Source organism: Trichechus manatus, unplaced genomic scaffold (genome assembly GCF_000243295.1).
Source record: "Trichechus manatus latirostris isolate Lorelei unplaced genomic scaffold, TriManLat1.0 scaffold00164, whole genome shotgun sequence".
Classification (NCBI taxonomy): domain Eukaryota; kingdom Metazoa; phylum Chordata; class Mammalia; order Sirenia; family Trichechidae; genus Trichechus; species Trichechus manatus.
The window spans coordinates 4,984,884-5,007,140 of record NW_004444100.1 but is presented as its reverse complement, the minus strand read 5'-3'; the positions used below and the strand labels follow the sequence as shown (position 1 = coordinate 5,007,140).

The 22,257-nt window shown below is 34.2% G+C and overlaps 1 protein-coding gene across 7 annotated transcripts in view; it reads left to right on the top strand.

Moving 5' to 3' along the window:
• Window positions 1-22,257, top strand: part of ZFC3H1 (zinc finger C3H1-type containing) — a 64,992-nt gene that overhangs the window by 25,886 nt on the left and 16,849 nt on the right. For 5 of the 7 annotated variants that reach the window (XM_023740832.1, XM_023740837.1, XM_023740835.1 and 2 more), the window contains 19 exons: window positions 400-598; window positions 753-976; window positions 2,787-2,910; window positions 4,115-4,212; window positions 5,608-5,817; window positions 6,016-6,180; window positions 7,146-7,283; window positions 8,207-8,328; window positions 8,736-8,885; window positions 11,734-11,908; window positions 12,166-12,297; window positions 12,628-13,170; window positions 13,256-13,383; window positions 16,331-16,462; window positions 16,565-16,686; window positions 17,500-17,601; window positions 17,799-17,918; window positions 19,494-19,677; window positions 20,982-21,168. In XM_023740832.1, coding sequence (XP_023596600.1) covers window positions 400-598; window positions 753-976; window positions 2,787-2,910; window positions 4,115-4,212; window positions 5,608-5,817; window positions 6,016-6,180; window positions 7,146-7,283; window positions 8,207-8,328; window positions 8,736-8,885; window positions 11,734-11,908; window positions 12,166-12,297; window positions 12,628-13,170; window positions 13,256-13,383; window positions 16,331-16,462; window positions 16,565-16,686; window positions 17,500-17,601; window positions 17,799-17,918; window positions 19,494-19,677; window positions 20,982-21,168 — 3,255 coding nt within the window. The remainder of the gene's footprint in view (window positions 1-399; window positions 599-752; window positions 977-2,786; window positions 2,911-4,114; window positions 4,213-5,607; window positions 5,818-6,015; window positions 6,181-7,145; window positions 7,284-8,206; window positions 8,329-8,735; window positions 8,886-11,733; window positions 11,909-12,165; window positions 12,298-12,627; window positions 13,171-13,255; window positions 13,384-16,330; window positions 16,463-16,564; window positions 16,687-17,499; window positions 17,602-17,798; window positions 17,919-19,493; window positions 19,678-20,981; window positions 21,169-22,257) is intronic. The other 2 variants (XM_004386450.3, XM_023740833.1) reach the window with 2 other exon arrangements.

Genomic DNA, 22,257 nt, shown 5'->3' with positions numbered 1-22,257 from the left:
GTTGTGAGATTGTTAACCATTGTCATAGGGTAACGTGTAGTAACTGTTAAATGAGAAACTATTTTGTTCTGTAAGCCTTCATCTTGAGAATAGCAGCACAATTGGAAGAGCGTAGTCAGTGTCACTGAACTGTGCATGTAGAAATTTTTGAAATGGTGTGTCTTTGGCTATGTGTATTTTCACCAAAAAAAAAGGTTGAGGAGTTAGACGGTTGACATGTTGTGGGGTTGTTAACCAATGTCATAAAACAATATGTGTACTACTGTTTCATGAGAAACTGTTTGTTCTGTAAGCCTCCACCTGAAGTACAATTAAAAAAAAAAAAGGTTTATGACCTGGTACACTGTTTAAGGTCAAATAATGGAATTTTAAAATTGCAACTTTTTTTTTTTTTTAAAGAAACTTGGGGAAGATGAAGAGGAACTATCTGAATTACAGCTTCGTCTTTTGGCTCTTCAGTCAGCTAGTAAAAAATGGCAACAAAAAGAACAGCAGGTGATGAAGGAAAGCAAAGAAAAGTTGACTAAGACGAAAACCGTACAGCAAAAAGTTAAAACCAGTACAAAAACACATTCGGCCAAAAAAGTTAGCGCTACAGGTGATCATTTCTGTTAAATTCTTTTCATTGATTTCATATATCAGTATAGGTTCTAGATATATATGATAATGACAATAATTTTTAAAGCTCCTTTTATCTCCTAGAAAGTTCTAACATTGTATTATACTGGTGTTTCTGTATTTCTCATTTAAAGCTAAGCAAGCCTTGCGGAAGCAGCAAACAAAGGCGTGGAAGAAATTACAGCAACAAAAAGAACAGGAAAGACAGAAAGAAGAGGATCAGAGGAAACAAGCTGAAGAAGAAGAGAGAAGGAAAAGAGAAGAAGAAATCAGAAAAATTCGAGATCTCTCAAATCAGGAAGAACAGTACAATCGATTCATGAAACTGGTCGGTGGAAAGAGGCGATCAGGAAGTAAAGTGAGGAATGCAAAATAGTTTTATCCAAAGCAGCAGCGTATTTTAAAAATAAAATCATGACATTACTCGTATTTAAGTGTACTTATAGGCTCGGCTGCCAAACAAAAGGTCAGCAGTTCGAACCCGTCAGCCCCTCAACGGGACAAAGATGTGGCAGACTGCTTCCGTAAAGATTTATAGCCTTGGAAACCCTATGCAGCAGTTCTGCACTTCTTCCCTGTCCTACAGGGTCACTATGAGTCTGAATCAACTTGAAAGCAGTGGGTTTGGTTTTTTGGTTTATAGTCTTACTTCATAGATTTAGCCACTAAGAAAAATGATAAACATCTTATGTTTGATGTTGTTGTTAGGTGCCACTCAGTTGATTTCAACTCACAGTGACCACATGTGACAGAGTAGAATTGCCCCATAGGGTTTTCTTGGCTGTAACCTCTACAAGAGCAGATTGCCAGGTCTTCTCCTGCAAAGCTGCGGGGTGGGTTCGAACTGCCAATCTTTCAGTTAGCAGACGAGTGCTTAACCATGTGCCACCAGGGCTCCTTATGTCTGATATAGCTTATTATATAGTTCTTTTGGGGGAGAAGGGGAGGTAGGTTATAATTGGGAATGAGTCTTTTGTAGTTATAGATATTAGAATAGAAGGAAGACTAAAATTGGGGTTAATGAAAACTGTTTTTAGCTCTTTCATCATTCTCTATTTAAAAGTAAGTAGGATTACTACATTCTAGTGAGGATTTATTCCAAAAATGACTGTTCCCTCAGTACAGAAGTAGAATTTCATTAGTTTTTCATAGCTTAGTAATGTAGAATCAGCAATGTAAGTGCGAGATTAATTGGTTTGGACTGTCTTAAAGAATGTTGTTAAATCACCACATAGTACTGGCATATGTGTCATATGTTACTAGTAGTCATATAGTAGTAGTAGTGTTTGTGGCTACTTTATATTATCAAGTATTTGTTGAGCATTTATTATGTATAAGTCATTGCTAATGACAGAGTAAGTCATTGTTTTATAGATAGTATCACAAAGCAAACCACCAGTTTACTTTTGATCTAGTGCTATTATCAGTGACAGTTTTCAAAATTTTGAGCTTCAAGAATAGAAGGATATTAAAGAGTAAAAGAAAAAGCTCTTTAATTGAAGGGAGCCAGGAGTTACATTTGCTTAGGCAAGGAATATTATAAATATTCATACTTAGAACTTACAACAAGCACTTTGATAAACTTTTTCTAGAGATAATTACTGTATTCTTTTTACATTACTCTTTTATTTTCATCTAGATAGGTTTTGCTGGGTTTTAGTTTGTTATGAAACAACATACAACACACATCAAAACATACAGACTCAGAGTTTCTAGTATTTAGCTATCATTAATTTATTCATAATTAACATTGATGTTACTGGATTCTTTTTGAAATATTCTAAAATCTTGATGAAATAAAATTTACATTTATTCCTTTAGTTTCTTATTGATAAAGAGACCATCAGATGTTCAAAAGCTTAGTGTCATTTTATAGAGGAATAGCTGATTACTTAGCAGCTCAGTTAACTGAGAGATATCACTTGTCTAGATAGTATTTGCTAGGTTCCATTCATCTGTCTGATGATTCAGTTATAAAATGTCAAGGACAGTATACTTGTCATGTAAATCAAATTTCCCAAATCAAATGTGATAGACGAGTCTAAGTAGACCACTATGATCTCTGATACTGTTCCCTAGAAGGTAACTGTCAATTGTTTTCTGATTTCTGCCTGAGGAAGAGCCTAAGACTGAGTGCTTTGAAACCAAAAAACTTGTTGTGTACTTAGTCTTCAGATCCTGACCTGAGGCGATCCTTAGATAAGCAGCCTACTGATAGTGGAGGAGGCATTTATCAATATGATAACTATGAAGAAGTTGCTATGGATACAGATAGTGAAACCAGTTCTCCAGGTAAGAGCCAAAATGTGAAACTTTTGTGTATTCATAATTATTAGATAGCTAATGGTCACTTAGTTACCCAAACTTTGTAAAGAAGTACGTAATAAAAGTGAGATTTAGTAGTAGATTGTACAACCCTAGACATTATTTGGTTCTGTAAATACTTAGGGAACAGACCTCAAATATGTAATATTAACCTTTATTTCCAAGTATTTCTTTTTAGACAGCCTTAAAAAAATTGTTTAAACTTTACGTAAAGGTCACTATTTGTTTGATCTAAAAAGTGAAGATTGTGAGAGATGGAAACACTGCTCTTAAAAAAAACAAAAAACTTTGATCTCTTAAGTATCTTTTTATCTAAGATACTTTGTGTTTTAGTGAGAGGAAAAAAAGTCTTTCTTGCTTTTAGTCTTCCTATTTCCTTCCAGTGTTGATAAATTGTAGCAATTTGGAGATGGAAAGTGATACCAGTGGCATCTCAGAAAAGGCTGGTTAGAACTGATCAGGGCTGTTACCTAAATTAGGGTGCATGTCCCAGATCTGGCTTTTGTCTTTGAGAGCCAGAGACTTGCTTTTGTTTATGATCAGGAATGACTGGCTGTGAGAGATATATTCTGTAATTAATTAAAACATATGAGACTTAGGCTGTTAACAGAATGCAGTTAACATTGAGATACATGAGTTGTAACTATTTCAGACTTACTAAAATGTGAAAAAAAAAGTGCACCTTATCGGTGAGATGCAGTAGGTAGTGCTTTTCGTTCCTGTTTCGTACACTACTTATATAGTTCCATTTCCTCACTTTCTTTGCTCCACATGAGGGGAAGAATGGAGTCACCTTATCACTCTTTTCCTTCTGTTAGGCCACTCCAGCAGAGTCCTGGGGAATTGTTTTTCATTTTATTATTCTTTAAAAAGCGTGTTTGTGGCCTTTCTTGCTCTATTCCCTGCTGTCATCCTTAGATGAAAAGTGGAACAAAGTAGAGAGTTTTTAGAGACTAAATGCTAACTTAAGTGAATAACTTTTTGATGATAGAAGGGTAATTTAAAGAAATGGAGGTGGTCTCATAGAGGTTAAAGATTTTATTAGAGTTTGATAAAATCTAAAGTGTACTCTACATAGATATATTTATTTCTTTAGACATACTGTAGCATTTACTTTTTCCTTTAAGTATTTCTCTGACAGTTTTTTTTTTTTTTTTTTTTTAAATAACAGTTCCTTCACCGGTGCAACCACCATTTTTTTCTGAATGTTCATTGGGGTATTTTTCTTCAGCATCATCTATTTCTTTGCCTCCACCACCTCAGGTTTCTGTAAGTCTGAATTGATGTGATTTCTAAGAAAATCCTCTTGTTATATTTTGTCTTTTCTAATTTGTTACCTGTCTTTTCTACTTTGTTTTTGAAAAACTAGCATGTAATTAATGAATGATTAGCTTTAAGAGGGATTTAAAAATCAGAATTGCTAACCAAAACTAAAAACTATGAGAGCTGTAGAATAAATAGTTGGTATTTCTAGCAGGCTGTGCATTTGGTTGGTTTTTCAGAGCTAATCTCATAGCTGTTTTCTTTCAGTACCTGGCATGTTTCCTTCTTTCTTCTTTTTTTTGTGTCTCAGGGAGTTGTTACTGTTGTTAGGCTCCATCAAGTCAGTTCTCAGCTAGTAGTTTCTCAGAAAATTTAATCCAAAGCAGAATAGAATTATCTGTTGTTTTGGAGATTTAAGGATGCTTTGAGATTTAGGAGGCTTCCAAAAATTAACTCTCCTTTCTTCCGTTTTGATGAGAGCACAGTTATTTTTAACTTAAAAATCAAGCCAAAGGAAAACATTGCCTGTGGAAGTCGATTTCTTTTTCCCTATTTTCCTCTTAGATGAAATTCCCATCCCCCATTTAAAAAAAGAGAGGGGCAGGAACTAGCAGTCAGGGAGAATCACAAGGTAAAAGTTCTCAAGTTATTTCTAGGTTTGAGAGGACCTAGAGACCAAACTGAATATCTCTCAATAGGTAAGAGGGAACCTTGCCATTTCACAGTTCTAGGTAGACGTCTGGTGTCTTCCTAGGAAGCTTATGGTGAGAGTAATCTTAGAGCATAGAGACAAGAGAGAGAGAAATGGAAATATTTTCTTTTGGGAAATGGAGAGTGAGCGAGCTAAATGCCAAGAAAAATACTGAAAGATCCTTGAAGCAAAATCTCCAAAATCAGAGATTTCTGTAAAATTAGTTTTCTTTACAGACAATTTTTTAAAAGCCTCATCACAAGGATTTAAAAGACTAGTGATGCTTGTTCTTGACACTTAGTTCTTAACGTTTTTTCTTAAATATGATAAAATGTTCTTAATTTTCAATAAGTCTACTTGTTTCCAGGTAATTATCTAGAGGGAAAGACCATGTATAATTTGATTTCTGTGTCTTACAGAATGCTAAATGGGGATAAGAAGGAGAACAAAAAGTTTTTATGATTACCTTGAAGTTCATAAGTTAAATGTTTCAATTTTTTTTTAATTGCAAAATAATGTCTTTTTCATGGTTGAAGATTGAATTCTGCGTTAGTTTTGAGATTTCCAGTATACTTAGTTCACTTCTCCTTCCAGCTAAAATAATAACCTAAATTTTAACCTTTTTCTAATTTAATATTATTCCAGAGATAAGCATTTGGAGTTCATAAAATCTGCATCATAATTATTATTTCTTTTTAAAAAATAACTAGTCTGTGCCACCTCTGAGCCAGCCTTATGTGGAAGGCTTGTGTGTTTCTCTTGAACCTCTACCTCCTCCACCACCTCTACCACCTCTCCCACCGGAAGATCCAGAACAGCCTCCAAAACCACCTTTTGCAGACGAGGAAGAGGAGGAAGAAATGCTGCTTCGAGAAGAGCTACTTAAATCTCTAGCAAATAAAAGAGCTTTTAAGCCAGAGGTAATTTAGGTTCTTGGACCTAAATTGGTTGTGCCCTGGAGCTTAGTTTTAGGGTAGGCCTGTTCTTCACTGCTTACTTAGGATTCACTGGGCTTTTTCAGCAATGAAGGGATAAGTCTAATAAATAATTTGCTCAAGATTTTTAAAAGATTACAAAAATTTCTTTATCCTTAAAAATGTTTTCTTTTTCTTATTTAGGAAACATCTAGTAATAGTGACCCACCTTCACCTCCAGTTCTGAACAATTCACAGCCTGTGCCAAGAAGCAATTTAACAATAGTCAGTATTAATACAGTATCTCAGCCTAGGGTACAGAATCCAAAGTTTCACAGAGGACCTCGTCTTCCACGAACTGTGATCTCGGTAAAAACGAACAAAAATATTTAATGCTTCTGTTACTTAAATAGCTTGTGAGAAATTTGTATGAAGTTTTGCTGTTCTGTTCCTCCCCACACCCTAATATATACTTATGTTCATATATGATCATAAATATTAATTTTTATTCTTTATAATTTTTTATTTATTAATGATGAAATGAAAGCAGCCAGCTTCTTCATTTGAAAACTGGGTTTGGTGATAATGTTTTTGGGGAAGCATTATTCTCATCAGAATGGTATATATACTTTTCCACTTAATTTTTTTTCTGTAGAAATCAGTCCATTCAGATTTTCTGTCTTTTTGGAGTCAGTTTTAGCAAATTATTTATTTTTGCTTTTTCCCTTTTTTGTTTTTACTTTGCTAATATTTATCTAATCAATGAATATACTATAACGGAAAAACATATTTATGATATTACCAATGTTTAGGATATTGAAATGATAGTTTCTCTCTACCTTGTTTTCTAATGTCTAGAAATATAATAAATGGAGCAAAGCCAAACTGAAATCTTGCTTGTGTTAAGAAAGCCAACTTTGCCCAGTTACCCTTTATATGTAACCACAAAAACAAAAAAGTTTTGTTAATAATTATGTAGAATTATTTTTTAAATGTTTTTGTTTTGTTGTAAAGGTATTACTTAATTTAGATGGCATGATGATTCTTCATAGAAAATAAAAATGAGGAAGGTGATTATAGTAGTGTCTTAAAAGACTTTAAGAATATTTTATATTTTTGGCATATAGCTAGTGTTGTTGGAGTGGGACAAAATCAGTTACATAATATAACCAGAAGGAACCATGGACTATCTACTTGGACATTATTATTTTTCTAAGTTGCAGTTCAGAGAGGTTAAGTGATATACCCAAGGCCGTGCAGTTAGTTGTGGTAGAGCCAAGAAAAGAAAGGAGATACTTTTGTCATTGAGAACAGCAAATATATTATCTTTACAGCTTCCAAAACATAAATCAGTGGTTGTAACACTAAATGACTCAGATGATAGTGAATCTGATGGAGACGCTTCCAAGTCAACAAATAGTGTTTTTGGTGGATTAGAGTCCATGATTAAAGAAGCAAGGCGAACTGCTGAGGTAAGTGCAATGGTGAAAGATAAAAGGAAAGACGATTTGTTTGCAGTCTTTTAAGTTTATTTTCCCTGAAAATTAGGCCTTAAACATAGAGATTTTAATGTATGAATTGTGGAAATATTTTAACTATTTGTAGTGTTAGAATTATATACAATGAAGTATGTATAAATTTAGATAAATGTAACTACTAAATATTCCCTTTTTGTATTTACATTTGACTAGTGCCTTTTTCAAAATATAAAATTGGGTGGATAATTGTCCTCTGTGCTAAGGAAATTTATTGTTATTTTGGAATTACGTTACCAGTAAACCGTTCTTATTAAAGTGTGTGATCTAAATACAACTTTTATCCCTATTCCTATTGCAACAGTTGTTAAATGTAATTTAGTTCAGTATTTTTCAAGCTGTATGTCTTGACTGCTTTGTGGATTGTGCAGCTTGGTGGCTATCAAACAACATTGTATTTTTCAAAAAATTGATGATGAAAATAAATATGTAGTTACAGGTAGTCCCCGACTTACAATGGGATTCCATTCCGATGACTCAGTTGTAAGTCAGTTCTGATGTAAGTCAAATACGTCTTTTTTTTTTTTTTTTTTTTTTCAGTTTTCATTATTATCGCCTTTTATAATCACCATCTTTATAAATCTGATCTTTATTTGTCTTTGGGGATTGGAAACATTACATATAAACTTAGAAATATAGTTTAACATTGTATGTAGTACATATTACTAACGATAAGATGCACAAAAAAACCAAAAAACAGACGGTTGTGAGTGTGGTTTGTCATAACTTGAATACATCATAAGTTGGGGACTACCTGTATTTAGAAATAATATAAATGTGTACTGGGTTGTCGTGTAAAATATAAATCTCTGTAGCGTTATTGAAAGCTGTTGATCTGGCTAACTTCACATGTTTTCTAGCAAGCTTCAAAACCAAAAGTACCTCCAAAATCTGAAAAAGAAAACGATCCTATGCGAACACCTGAAGCTTTGCCTGAAGAAAAGAAAATTGAATACAGATTGTTAAAAGAAGAGATTGCCAAGTAAGTGGCATTTTACGTAATTAACTTTAAAAGTAGGTGCTGTTTTCAATACTTTCCTTTAGTCTATATAAAATTTAATGATATTGGGAAATAAATGATGCAGTTTTATCCTAGATGCAGAGTGACTGTTTTTATAACTCACCCAGGAGGGGGAGCCAGATGATCATCTATAATGTTGAATGCAGTGAGATGTAAACAGCTTAGGAAAAGATAAAAGCACTCAGAGAAGAACTACATTGTCAACTTTGAATGCCAACTTGGATCATGCATAGTGGTCATCATTATTTTTATTATTAGTTAATAAGATTCATGTTTTTACATTATTTTATAAAATAGAATAAATTCTTATAAAAAAATAATTTCAGTTTTTATTGGGTGGTGTAATGCATTTTTATTGATCATTTTAGTCGTGAGAAACAGCGTTTGGTTAAATCAGATCAGCTGAAGACGAATTCATCATCCCCAGCAAATTCTGATGTGGAAATTGATGGGATTGGCAGAATAGCAATGGTTACAAAGCAGGTTACAGACGCAGAAGCAAAACTTAAAAAACATAGGTGAGCCTCACTAACTGAGTAAATACCTAATTGTTCATGCATTAGTGGAATATAGTTTTGTAATGTATGTCATTATTAAACATGTTATAAGATTACAAATTCTTTCTTACACTTGGTAGAACTATAAAAATTGTACCTTTTTTTGCATTATCACTTATATAAAGTAATAGAATTTTTAAGTAGAATACTAAGCAAAAATTGTGCATTAAAAGGAGAGATATCCCCTTCAGATTTATTCATGGTTCATCTATCGTTAAGACATTTGTAAGACTCCTCTTTTGAAATTTTCTTTAAAATTTCTGGCATGTTTTTTAAAATACCTTCATTGGAAGCATATTTTTTATTGTTTAAAGTGGGCTTAAATGTTGGAAATAGTCATTACCTAGTCTGGTGAGTAAGATACCTGGTCATATTATGGTGTTATCATAAAGTGTGAATATCATGATCATACACTACGTATATGTTTTCTAAAACTGTGTTGTTTAAAAGGCATTTCAAAATGTTTTGAGGTGCAGCTGTATTTTGAGGATATATGTAAAGCCTCAGAATGAACATCTTGAATGATAGAATTTATTTGAAAGCATTCGTATACATTTAATAAAAATAATTACATCAGAGTATGGGTGTGTATTTTTTCTATCCCAAATATCCTGAAATCATTAGTTGATTAAGAGCGTAATGGTTTTAGCTAATATCAATAATTCTGAGCCTAAAAGCTAATCCCTTTTTAGATTGACAAGTATTAATGGGAAAGTTTTGTGCAAAGGTAGACTTTTCCTGTCCTCTTTTGGTAATTGACCAATTCTTAAACTTCAGACCTTGATAGTAAAAAATGATTAGCGTAATAAATTAACTCTTAAAGTTGAACAATCGCTAACAATAATTAGACAATTTTAATGGTTATTAAAACAAGCTTCAAAAGTTCATCCATCCATAGTGAATTATTAAGGAAAAGGGATATAAGTTTATAGCCTCATTGTTAGCATTACAGCCCCCTTGGTATTCTTCTTATTTCTATTTTGTAGATCATGAAAAGGAATGTAATTTGGAGTGGTTTTATAAGGTGACATAGACATCTCAATAAGATAGTGACTGTGAGGTTTTATATTAAATATATAAAAGTTTGTTCTGTTTTCCATTTATAAAAAGACATTAGATATTAAATGTTCTGAACAAAACAAAATGCATTTTAAAATAGTGTTTATGAATGTCTTCGGACTTAAGCGACATGTGTCTTGAGCTACCTGCTATATTTCATTACATCTAAGATGTGCCATCATTTTATGTACTCAGAAAGAAAACATGCTGTCAAACTGTGATATGCAGTTATTAAAGGCACATCCTGATTAGAGATCTGAAAAATGTACTTCATAGATGAAATATGATAGTGACTGTAAATCATCAAAATTATCAATGAGAAATAGTATTTTATATGTTCAAAAGAGATTGAAATAAATTCCTTCAGTTTTCATTTCTTTAATAACTTTCATAATGAATGAAAAGTTTAAAAAAATAATTCTTTGTGTTTGTCTTTCTACCCCCATCCTCTCTATCACATATTCTCTGCTTTATGATTCATTCTAGGTATCAGTGGTTGTGACTGTTGAAATATGGTATCTCTATGGGAAAGATGCTCATTAAAAAAAAAAAAAATTTTATTGTAGTAAAATGTATGTAAAATTTGACATTGTAACCATTTTTAAGTATACTGTTAAGTGACATTAATTATATTTACAATGTTATACAACCATCATCTCATCTATGTCCAAAATTTTTTCATTATCCCAAACAAAATCTCTGTATCCCTTAAGCAATAACTTCCCCTTCTCTCCTCCTCACAGTTCCTGGTAACCATTAATCTACTTTCTGTCTCTCTAAATTTGCCTGTTCTAAATATTTCACATAAATGGGAGCATATAATTATTTGTCTTTCTTTCTGGCTTATTTCACTTAGCATAATGGTTTCAAGGTTAATCCATGTTGTAGCATATTTTAGAATTTCATTCCTTTTTATGTCCGACTAATATTCCACTGTATGTATATACCACATTTTTTGTCAGTTCATCTGTTGATGGACACTTGGGTTGTTTCTGCCTTTTGGCTATTGTGAATAATGCTTCAGTGAACATCAGTGTACATGTATCTGTTTGAGTCTTTGTTTTCAACTTTTTTGGGTATATACCTAGGAGTGGAATTGCTGGATAATATGGTAGTTCTGTGTTTAACTTTTGAGGAAGCTTTCTTTTGTTTAATCTTAAAATTCAGTGGTTTACAAGATGAAGATCTAAGTTATATGCATGTATTTGTCTTTTTGTCCTTTTTTACTTCTTAGCTCCAAACATCTATACATCTGTATGATTGTTTAGAAATTAGTCTTCCTTCTCCCCTTACCTGCTTTGCTTTGGACAAAATGAGTTAGAGATTTATAAGTTAATTAAATGTACTTGATTATAAGGTCAGATTCAGCCAAGATTGAACTTTTTTTTTTAATTGTGGAAAGCATGTAGGTAACAAAACATTTGCCATTTCAACAATCTTCACGTGTACAATTCGGTGACATTAGAGCATTGTACATTTACTATGAGCTTTTCAACTGTAGCTCATATTCTTTAAGCTTAAATGATTTCTTTTAGAGATCAGATCCATATTTGCTTTTGTAAAATGTAAACAATGTCAATTTGAATGCATGTATGATTGATAAAACATAAAAATACCCATCTTATTAAATTCCCACCTGCATATCATAGACATGTTTTTTAAATGAGCTACTGACTACAATTTTTTCTTATTTTGATGGTGTCTGCTACTAGTTTTTCTAACAAAAAGAATTTTCTTTTTTCCCAATTAGGATTCTGTTGATGAAAGATGAATCAGTTTTAAAAAATCTAGTGCAGCAAGAAGCTAAGAAGAAAGAATCTGTTCGAAATGCTGAAACAAAGATTACAAAACTTACTGAACAGCTTCAAGCAACTGAAAAAATTCTTAGTGTCAACAGAATGTTTTTGAAGAAGCTTCAGGAACAAGTAATACTTTTTTTCTTTTTAATTAAAATATTGTAGTTTCATATTTACTATACATTTATGCATCCAATTTTATATAAAAGAAAACCATAAACTAAAGCCTTAAAAATATGTATAGTGTGTATATTGTTTTTCATTGAGATATATATTGGAATATTTTTATTTCCAGTTGAATACTATAAAACTGCTGTCTTAAGAATAAGATATTTTCTCGCCTAAGATTTTCATATACATTTTTAGAATTACCCTTATGTTTTCAGATTCACAAAGTTCAGCAACGTGTTACAATTAAGAAAGCTTTGACTCTAAAGTATGGAGAAGAGCTTGCTCGTGCCAAGGCAGTGGCTAGTAAAGAAATAGGAAAGCGTAAGCTGGAACAAGATCGCCTTGGAGTAAGTTGCTTGTACAACTATTTTATTTTTGGAAAACAAATTTTTATGATACTGCTAAGGTTGAGAGATGTATAAAAGAAGAACAAAGCTTTGTTTTTAAAAGACATCCATAGTGACTGTTTTTTAAAATTTATTTTGTCTTAACTTTCTTGTTTTTTGGGTAGATCATAGATTAACTAGAAAGACTTTTGGAGACTTATGTTAAACTGTTTTATTCTCCTTATTGATTGAGTTTTGTAATTTTGGGATTTTACTGAGATGGCACAAATGTCAGAAATTGTTTAGAAAATCACAGTGATGTAAAATACATACATTATTTTCCTCCTCCAGCCAAACAAAATGATGAGACTGGACAGTTCTCCAATTTCAAGCCCCAGAAAGCATTCAGCAGAACTAATTGCTATGGAAAAAAGACGATTACAAAAGCTAGAATATGAGTATGCCCTGAAAATTCAGAAATTAAAAGAAGCCCGTGCCCTTAAAGCAAAAGAACAACAAAATACTGCTACAGTTGTGGAAGAGGAATCAGAATTTTCTTTACCTCAACCCTCACTTCATGATCTGACTCAAGATAAATTAACCCTGGACACTGAGGAAAATGATGTTGATGATGAAATTTTGTCTGGTACAAACAGAGAACGAAGAAGATCCTTCTTAGAATCCAGTTCTTTTACTAAACCTAACCTTAAACACACTGACACACCTAACAAAGAATGCATAAACAAACCTACTAAAAATAGTTTAGAAAAACCAGAACTTTTTCTAGGGTTAAAAATTGGTGAACTGCAAAAACTATATTCGAAAGCTGACAGCTTAAAACAGTTGATTTTAAAAACTACCACAGGCATTACAGAAGACGTTTTCCATGGTCAGGTAAGCAAACATTTCATACTCTTTACAAAATCTAGAATTCACCTTAGTCTTATTTGCCCTATACAATTATTGTTTTCTTTTGCAGGAGATTGCCGTGGATGTGGATTTTGTCACAGCACAGAGTAAAACAACAGAAGTGAAGCCATGTCCATTTAGACCCTACCATAGTCCTCTTCTAGTTTTTAAATCCTACAGGTATAAAAGAAAGATTCAGTAAGCTTGAATTTCAGGATTGCTCCTTGGTTGTTAATGATATAGCCTTAAATATTTGATGAAAGTGAAAAAGTTGAATCATGGTCACTGAAAAATAGACTTTTATCTTTTTAGGGAAAATAAAAATTATATGTCTTACTGTTTGAGGAGCCCTGGTGGAACAGCTGTTAAAGTGCTCAGCTGCTAACTGAAAGGTCAGCAGTTTGAACCCACCAGCCACTCCATGGGAGAAAGATATGTCAGTCTGCTTCCATAAAGATTTACAGCCTTGGAAACCTTATAGGGCAGTTAAACTCTGTCCTTTGGGGTCAACATGAGTCAGAATCGATTCAGTGGCAACGAATTTGGGTTTTTTGGGCCGTAGTTTGACTTGAACTGTATCAGAAAGTGAGGTTTCGCTCACACTTGGGTTTATCAATTCTTACCAAATTTTCATTTCTGGCTACCAGTGGAAATATAAAGTCTGGAATGCTGTGTGTTTCCATGTGTTTAGGAAAAATAATTGGAGTCTTACGAGAATTTTTTCTTTTTTTTAATTTTACTGTTACCAGGGCTAAGGAGTGCATTAGCTGGCCTTCATAAAACCCAAACGTTCTCAGATGATTAACTTTGTGGGAGATGGTCTTTTTTTTAGAATCCTAGAAATTCTGAGGCTTTAAAGTAGATGTGATGTCATCATAAAATTGTAAAGCACTTATCAGGTAGTGTCGACTTTTTCCCTAGTTTTTTGTGTTGCTGGTAATGTGTGTTGTTGAGAGCTACAGCTGCTAATGAAAAGATCAGCAGTTCGAATCCTCCAGGCTCTCCTTGGAAACCCTATAGAGCAGTTCTACTCTGTCCTATAGGGTTGCTGTGACTCGGAATTAACTCGACGGCAATGGTTTTTTTTAAATATATATACAACAGAACGAAACATTGTCTGGTCCTGTGCAATCCTCATAGTCGTTGTTACGTTTGAACCTGTTGTTGCAGCCACTGTGTCAGTACATCTCGTTGAGGGTCTTCCCCTTTTTCGCTGACCCTCTACTTTATCAAGTATGATGTCCTCCTCCAGGGACTGGTCCCTCCTGATAACATGACCAAAGTATGTGAGCCGAAGTTTCACCATCCTTACTTCTAAGGAAGCATTCTATCTATACTTCTTCTAAGACAGATTTGTTCGTTCTTCTGGCAGTCCATAGCATATTCAGTATTCTTCACCAACACTATAATTCAGAGGCGTCAGTTCTTCTTCAGTTCCTTGTGGACTTGTTTTAATTTTCTTCAACTTCAACTTGGATATGAGCAGTTGATGGTCTGTTCCGTAGTCAACACCTGGCCTTGTTCTGACTGGTGGTACTGAGCTTTTTCATCATGTCTTTCCACAGATGTAGTCAGTTTGATTCCTATGTATTCCATCTTGCAAATTGGCATTTATGTTGTTGAAAAAAAGATATTCCCATAAATAGATGGCTGGTCTTCCAGAATTCTATCATGTGATCTCCGGTGTCATTTCTATCACCAAGGCCATATTTTCCAACTACTTATCCTTCTTCTTTGTTTCCAGCTTTTACATTCCAATCACCAGTAATTACCAATGCATCTTTATTTCGTATTTGATCCATTTCAGACTGTAGAAGTTGGTAAAAATCTTCAGTTTCTTCATCTTTGGCATTAGTGGTTGGCACGTAAATTTGAAGAATGGTACTATTAATTGGTCTTCCTTATAGGCGTATGGATATTATCCTATCACCCACAGTGTTGTACTTCAGGATAGATCTTGAAATGTTCTTTTTGGCAATGAATGTGACGGCTATTCCTCTTCCATTTGTCATTCCCAGCATAATCGACCATATGATTGTCCGATCGATTCAAAGTGGCCAATACCAGTCCATTTCAGCCCACTAATGCCTGGGTCATCTCTCTTCAAGCCTTCCATTTCGTTTTTGGCAGCTTCCAATTTTCCTAGATTCGTGCTTCGTACATTCCACATTCTGATTATTAATGGATGTTTGCAGCTATTTCTTCTCATTTTGAGTTGTGCCACATCAGCAAATGAAGGTCCTGAAAGCTTTACTCCATCCACGTCATTAAGGTTGACACTACTTTCAGAAGGCAGTTCTTCCCCATTTGTGTTTTGAGAGTGACTTCCAACCTGAGGGGGCTCATCTTCCAGCACTGTATCAGGCAGTGTTCCACTGCTATTCATAAGGTTTTCACTGGCCAGTTGTTTTAGAAGTAGATTCCCGGGTCCTTCTTCCTAGTTTGTCTTAGTCTGGAAGCCCCACTGAACCCTGTCCACCATTTGTGATCCTGCTAATATTTGAAATACTGGTGGCATAGCTTCCAGCATCACAGCAACGCATAAGCCACCACAGTTTGTCAAGCTGACAGATGAGTGGTGGGGTAAGGTGTACAAGAATTAAAAAAGAAAAAGAAAAAGCCACTCTGTGTTTTAAAAAGTAGTGTTTTTCCACCACATGACAACATTGTATGTAATTCTTGGTAATGTGTACAATAATTATGTAGTATTTTGTTATGTGGTAGAAAAACACTACTTTTGAAATACAGAGTTTTTTATTGTTTGTTTGCTTTCTGTTTCAAATGTTTTGTGAGCTGAGATTTAAGTATCTTGTCCCTACCATTGGAAACCCTAGTGGCGTAGTGGTTAAGAGTTCGGCTGCTAACCAAAAGGTCAGCAGTTCAAATTCGCCAAGTGCTCCTTGGAAACCCTGTGGGACAATTCTTCTCTGTCCCGTAGGGTCACTCTGAGTCGGAACTGACTTGATGGCAACAGGTTTGGTTTTTTTTTTTTAATCCCTTCCATTTGGTATTCTGGCAGTTTTCTAGAGTTACTTTTGGTATTAAGTGTAGAAATTTTAACTGAGAATGAATAATTAAAATGTTCTTAGTTTTCTGAGGTGTGTTTATGGAATGTAATGTGCCTGTCCATGTCTGTTTTCTGTAGATTTAGTCCTTATTACCGAACCAAGGAAAAACTTCCCCTGAGCTCAGTATCGTACAGTAATATGATTGAACCAGATCAGTGTTTCTGTCGCTTTGATTTAACAGGAACATGTAATGATGATGATTGTCAGTGGTGAGTAGTTTTTGTGAACATTTTATAATTTAAAAGGCAGTCTTGATTGGTTACCTTTGACATGTAAATGATTATCTTTTCTGCGTTGTTATTTTATTTTAGGCAGCATACAAAAGACTATACGCTTAGCCGAAAGCAGCTATTCCAGGACGTTCTGTCATATAATTTGTCTTTGATTGGTTGTTCAGAATCAAGCACTGATGAAGAAATTGCTGCTGCAGCAGGTTTTTAAATACCTCTTATTCTTTCCCATATGAAAATTTGAATTTAGGCAATTTAAGAATTTTATATTCAGTTTTGTGTATCTTTAAATACCCATAATAATCCCACACATTCACCCACAGCACTTTATCTAGAGCAGTTCTGTTCAGTGCAGTAACCACTAGCCGTATGGTGCTATTTTAATCGAAATTAAATAAAATTTAAAGTTTACTTCCTCAGTCACGCTAGCCATATTTCAAGTGCTGAGTAGCCACGTGTGGCTAGTGCTTACCAATAGGACAGCACAGATACAAGATGTTTCCATCTTTGTAGAAACTTCTTTGGACAGAGCTCATTTAGATAGTTCAGTTTATTTAGAAGAAAATATTCACTTATTTCTGTAGAAATTTTACTGATGATTTTAACACCCTTGAAAGCATAGTATTTGCTACCAAATACTAAACCTTAAACTACAAATCTTTGGAAGTATGGGAATTGGCATTTACTAAATTTAGTGTTAGCACACCCCAGAATGATTGAATGTGAAATCACTGAATTTACTTACTCATTCCTAATTTGGGACTATAACTTGTTGAGTTTATTTCAGAAGATGCTTTTCGTCGGCTCAAATTGGGTACATAATGTGGTAGAATTTCTGATAGTAGTTAAGGTAGGGTAGTCCTTGCCCTCTAGAAGGCCATGAGTGTTTGTGACTAATATCATATACTTTTCTTTAATTCTTAAACTATTCTTCACTTCATACTCTTTAATTAGCCTAGTCTCTATAATCTATGTCTTTTATACTCTTTATAAAGATGGTATTGCTCCTATTTCAGAAAAATACGTTGAGAAACTTTTTGGAGTAAACAAAGATCGAATGTCAATGGACCAGATGGCTGTCCTTCTTGTTAGCAATGTCAATGAAAGTAAAGGTCATAGTAAGTATATATGTATCTATGTCTCTAAAAAGAAACTTCTAGTTTCTTTATGACAGCCAACTTTTTGGCACTAAATTCTCAATATAACCTATATTACTTCTAACAGAGTAATTGTAGCTGTTTTTAAGTAGTGTTTGGTAGCCTTCAAAACTGTCAAATGCCACTTTTATCAACTGACTTAATTTTGTTTACTTTAGCACCTCCACATACAACCTACAAAGATAAAAGAAAGTGGAAGCCAAAGTTTTGGAGAAAGCCTATTTCAGAGAATAACTTCAGTAGTGATGAGGAACAGTCTACTGGACCAATTAAGTACGGTAAGGAGTTTTGTAATTTAAGATGCAGAATTTTATTTAATTTTTTCACATACAAAAATTTATACATACATTGTTATGTGACTAATTGCTCTCCCCATACTGTGACAGCACACTCTTCCTTTCCATCCCTGATTCCCCATGTCCATTCAGCTAGCTCCTAACCCTCTCTGCCTTCCTGTCTCACTTCTGGACAGAAGCTGCCCGCTTAGTCTCTTGTATCTACTTGACTAAGAGGCACACTCCTCACGAGTATCATTTTATGTCCCACAGTCGAGTCCAATCTCTGTCTGAAGAATTGGCCTTGGAAATTGTTTTAGTTCTGGGCTGATAGAGAATCCAGGGGCCATGCTCTCCAGGGTGCCTCCAGTCTCAGACCATTAAGTCTGGTCTTATTATTAGAATTTGAGTTCTGCACCCCACCTTTCTCCTGCCCTATCCGGGACTCTCTGGTGTGTTCCCTGTCAGGGCGGTCATTGGTGGTAGCCACACACCATCTAGTTCTTCTGGTCTCAGGCTGATGAAGTCTCTGGTTTATGCGGCCCTTTCTGTCTCTTGGGCTACTACTTTCCTTGTGTCTTTGGTGTTCTTCATTCTTTATTCCGGGTGGGTTGGGACCAATTGATGCATCTTAGATGGCTGCTTCCAAGCTTTTAAGACTCCAGATGCCAAGGATGCAGAATTTTTAAATTGTGGAGTTCATCTTTGTCTAACACTTTGCTAATCTTTTGGTATATTTTCTAGCCTAGTTTTCATATTGGTGCCATTGGCATTTTAGGCAATGTACTCTTCATTGTGTAGTACTGCCCCATTGCAGGGTGTTTTATATACATGGCCCCTGCCCAGTAAATGCAAGACCCACTCCTTAGTAAATGTGATTGCCCCAAGTTTTGTCAGACATTCCTGCGCGGGGAGAGGGAAGCAGTGCTGCTTGCATTTGAGAACCACTGCCTGGCCTATGTGTTTCTTGAAGGCAGGTGTTCTATTTCATTAATGAGTCTGTGTTTCCTGGCATGTAGTAGGATCACAGAATGAATGAATGAATAAATGAATGACAAGGTAACATATGTATGAATACTTTATTGTCGAGCACATCTTACATTCTGATCTCAAGTTTACATAATTTAATTATTTACTATTTGTGGATTAGCAGGTACCCAAGAGATGAATACTCTCTTGTGCTTGTTTACAGTAATGTAATGCTTTTTTTCTAGTTTAAATTTAGTGAATAAATCAGTAAAACTTGAGTCTTTAAAAATTGTAACTTGCTCTGACAGTATAATGAATGTGGATTATCAGATTTTGTTAGTTACCCTTAAAGTAGAGACATACTTCCTGGTTGCCCAGGAGAGCCCTAGTTTAAAACTGTTGCCCTGGTGTAATTTTTAATAGCACCCTTTTTACTCTCAGACTATTTTGGTTTGGACAATAAATTACATGGCTGCTTAAAGTTATGAGCTATATTACACATTAACAGAACCTTTAGGTTTTGAGGTCATTTTAAAGATGAGGCTATTTATTATTTCCTGGGTCTGTGGATTAGAGAAAGTGTGATGCCAATGATATTTTACCTTATAGCCTTCCAGCCAGAGAGCCGAATAAATGTTCCAGCTTTGGATACAGTTGTCACTCCAGATGATGTCAGATACTTTACAAATGAGACTGATGACATTGCTAATTTAGAAGCAAGTGTGCTTGAAAATCCTTCTCATGTACAACTTTGGCTCAAGCTTGCGTACAAGTACTTGAATCAAAATGAGGGGTAGGTCAGCTTCTAATCTTTGTGTGAACTGTTGCACGGTTATGTTTTTATGTTTGAGGTTTATTTCACCTATGGTAGTCAGGTTTCCTTCCTAGTAACAAAGGAGGCTTTGTTTTTTGTTTTTTTTTTGACAGGGTTAAAAGCTGTTAGAAAAACTTTTAAGATTAGATCTTGAGTTGTGTGTGTGGTGCAGTGTATGAGTAATATACTAAAGTTATTAACTCCAGTAGGCTTTATTTCAAAGTAGAGGTAGTTAAAACAGTAAACTCTGGATGATGTAAGAATTACTTTTTTTTTAAGTCAAGTAGTTATAGTCTTTTTATATAATTATGATAAAATAACAGCAGAACAGGTTAAATTTCATGTTAATTTTCAATTGGAAATGTAAAGCTTGTGTAAGTACCTTGAAATTCTAGTGAATTGATTTTTTTGTGTGTTATAGTGTATGTATTCAAATTAGGTAAATACTAATTTATTTCACAGCCTATAGCTCCTGTTATACAGTCGTAATTTCTAACTTTTAAGTCAGTGATCCTACTTTTTGATAGTAGAGATAAGCCAGGAATAATCATTTTATTATCATAATTTTAACGTTATCATTATTAAGTGGTTTGTTTTTTTACAGGCTACTCTGTTACATCTGACTATCTTAAAATTTAGTATAAAAGCTTATTTAATAAGGCAGCACTGCGGATTGCAATATATCACACATGCCTGAATATAGTGCTTATTTAATTTTCCATGTATGTCATTTCCATGTTAATGGGATAAGTTACAGTGTTTTCTTTTCTGACTCATTTACTGAGTGAAGGCCAAAAGAACTGTACCTTATTTTATGAATAGGATCATGAGAGAGAATTATCTTCTCCAAGAGATAGCAAGTCCTGACTTGAAAAGAACTATTATATTGAAAGCTTTTGAAATTTTGTGCTGGCAGTAGCTGGCCTTGAGAAAGAGTTGTTTAACTTTTCCAGGACCAGAGTAAATCATAAAAAGTATTGCTGAATATGGACATAAAGCATATTTGAAGTTGATAATCTAGTGTGTTTTATAGCACTGTGTTTTTATCTGAGGTAAATGGTCACTGAACATTCACTTAAAAAAAATTGTTGGGTCTATGGGAAATCGGGACCTTTTTTGGACAGATACAATTAAAAATTCTAATTTGTTACCCTTTGTCATAGGAGATCCTAGCTTCTTGAGAAACTCTAATGGAAATGAAGTAAATAAAATTGACTCAGTATATTAACCCTATTTAAAAGTATTTGTAAAAAAATGTTCCTGCCTTTTCTTTAAACATGTAGGCTATGTTCAGAATCCTTGGATTCTGCTTTAAATGTTCTGGCCCGAGCATTGGAAAACAACAAAGACAATCCAGAAATTTGGTGCCATTACCTCAGATTGTTCTCAAAAAGAGGAACCAAGGAGGAAGTCCAAGAAATGTGTGAAACAGCTGTTGAATATGCTCCCGATTATCGAAGTTTTTGGACTGTGAGTAGAAAAGATAATATAGTTCTGTGTGTGTGTGTTCATAATTCTTTGGGTCATCTTAAATATAGAAATGTAGCTTCATAGATCGTCTCTTTTATCTCTGGCTACCTACCGACCTATCTCCTACTTTCAATTTCCAGTAACCTTAAAGCCACTTTTTCTGTGTCAGGTTTAATTTAATTAAGCAAGAAAAAAATATTTCATAAAGAGGCTTTTTTTTTGTTAACTTTGTTGGTAAAGAAAAAATAGAAAATTATTAAACATTTTGCACCTACCTAAAGCAGTTTTAGTCTGGGCAAAATTAAGTGTATTTTTTTGCAACCAAAACCATTGCTGTCAAGTCAATTCTGACTCATAGCAACCCTATAGGACAGAGTAAAACTGCCCCATAGGGTTTCCCAGGATGGCCTGGTGGATTCAAACTGCTGACCTTTTGGTTAGCAGCTGTAGCTCTTAACCACTATACCACTAGGGTTAGGGCAAAGCACCTAAAAAAATATTTTTCTAGATTTCTTATGCTTGGGTAAAATTTTTATGAATGCCAGGAAATATTCTGGCCTTTTTATTGTCTGTCCTCACTGCTTATGGAAAGGATCCTAATCTGTAACTCATACTAACACCAAACTTTGCTAAGATACAAAGATTTGGTGAGAAGATAAGTTTTTCCTCTTTCTCCAAGAGAACGAAATGTTTCCTACTGAGACTTAAAATTATAATTGATTCACCTATAAAACAAGTATTCATTAATATCTGAATCTTTACTACCTGAACACAGAAACCATTAGATTCAGATAAATTTTTAGAGAAATCTACTGCTATCAGCTTTATCATTTACTTGCTAACTGAAACTCAGAACTAAATAGATTTGGATAAATGAATGAACTTGCCACTCTCTCCTTCTCTGAACTCAGTACTGATTAGATTTGGACAGTGAACAATGTTTGTTTTTTAGCCTGGAGCCTTGTGTACAGCAGGTCTGTTTACTAAAGTTAATGCTGTTGATGGCAATGAGATTTTATAGGGCATGGATATTCAGAAGATCTGTTTCTCCTTAAAATTATTAGGTCTTTAAGGGAACTCAATTTCTTG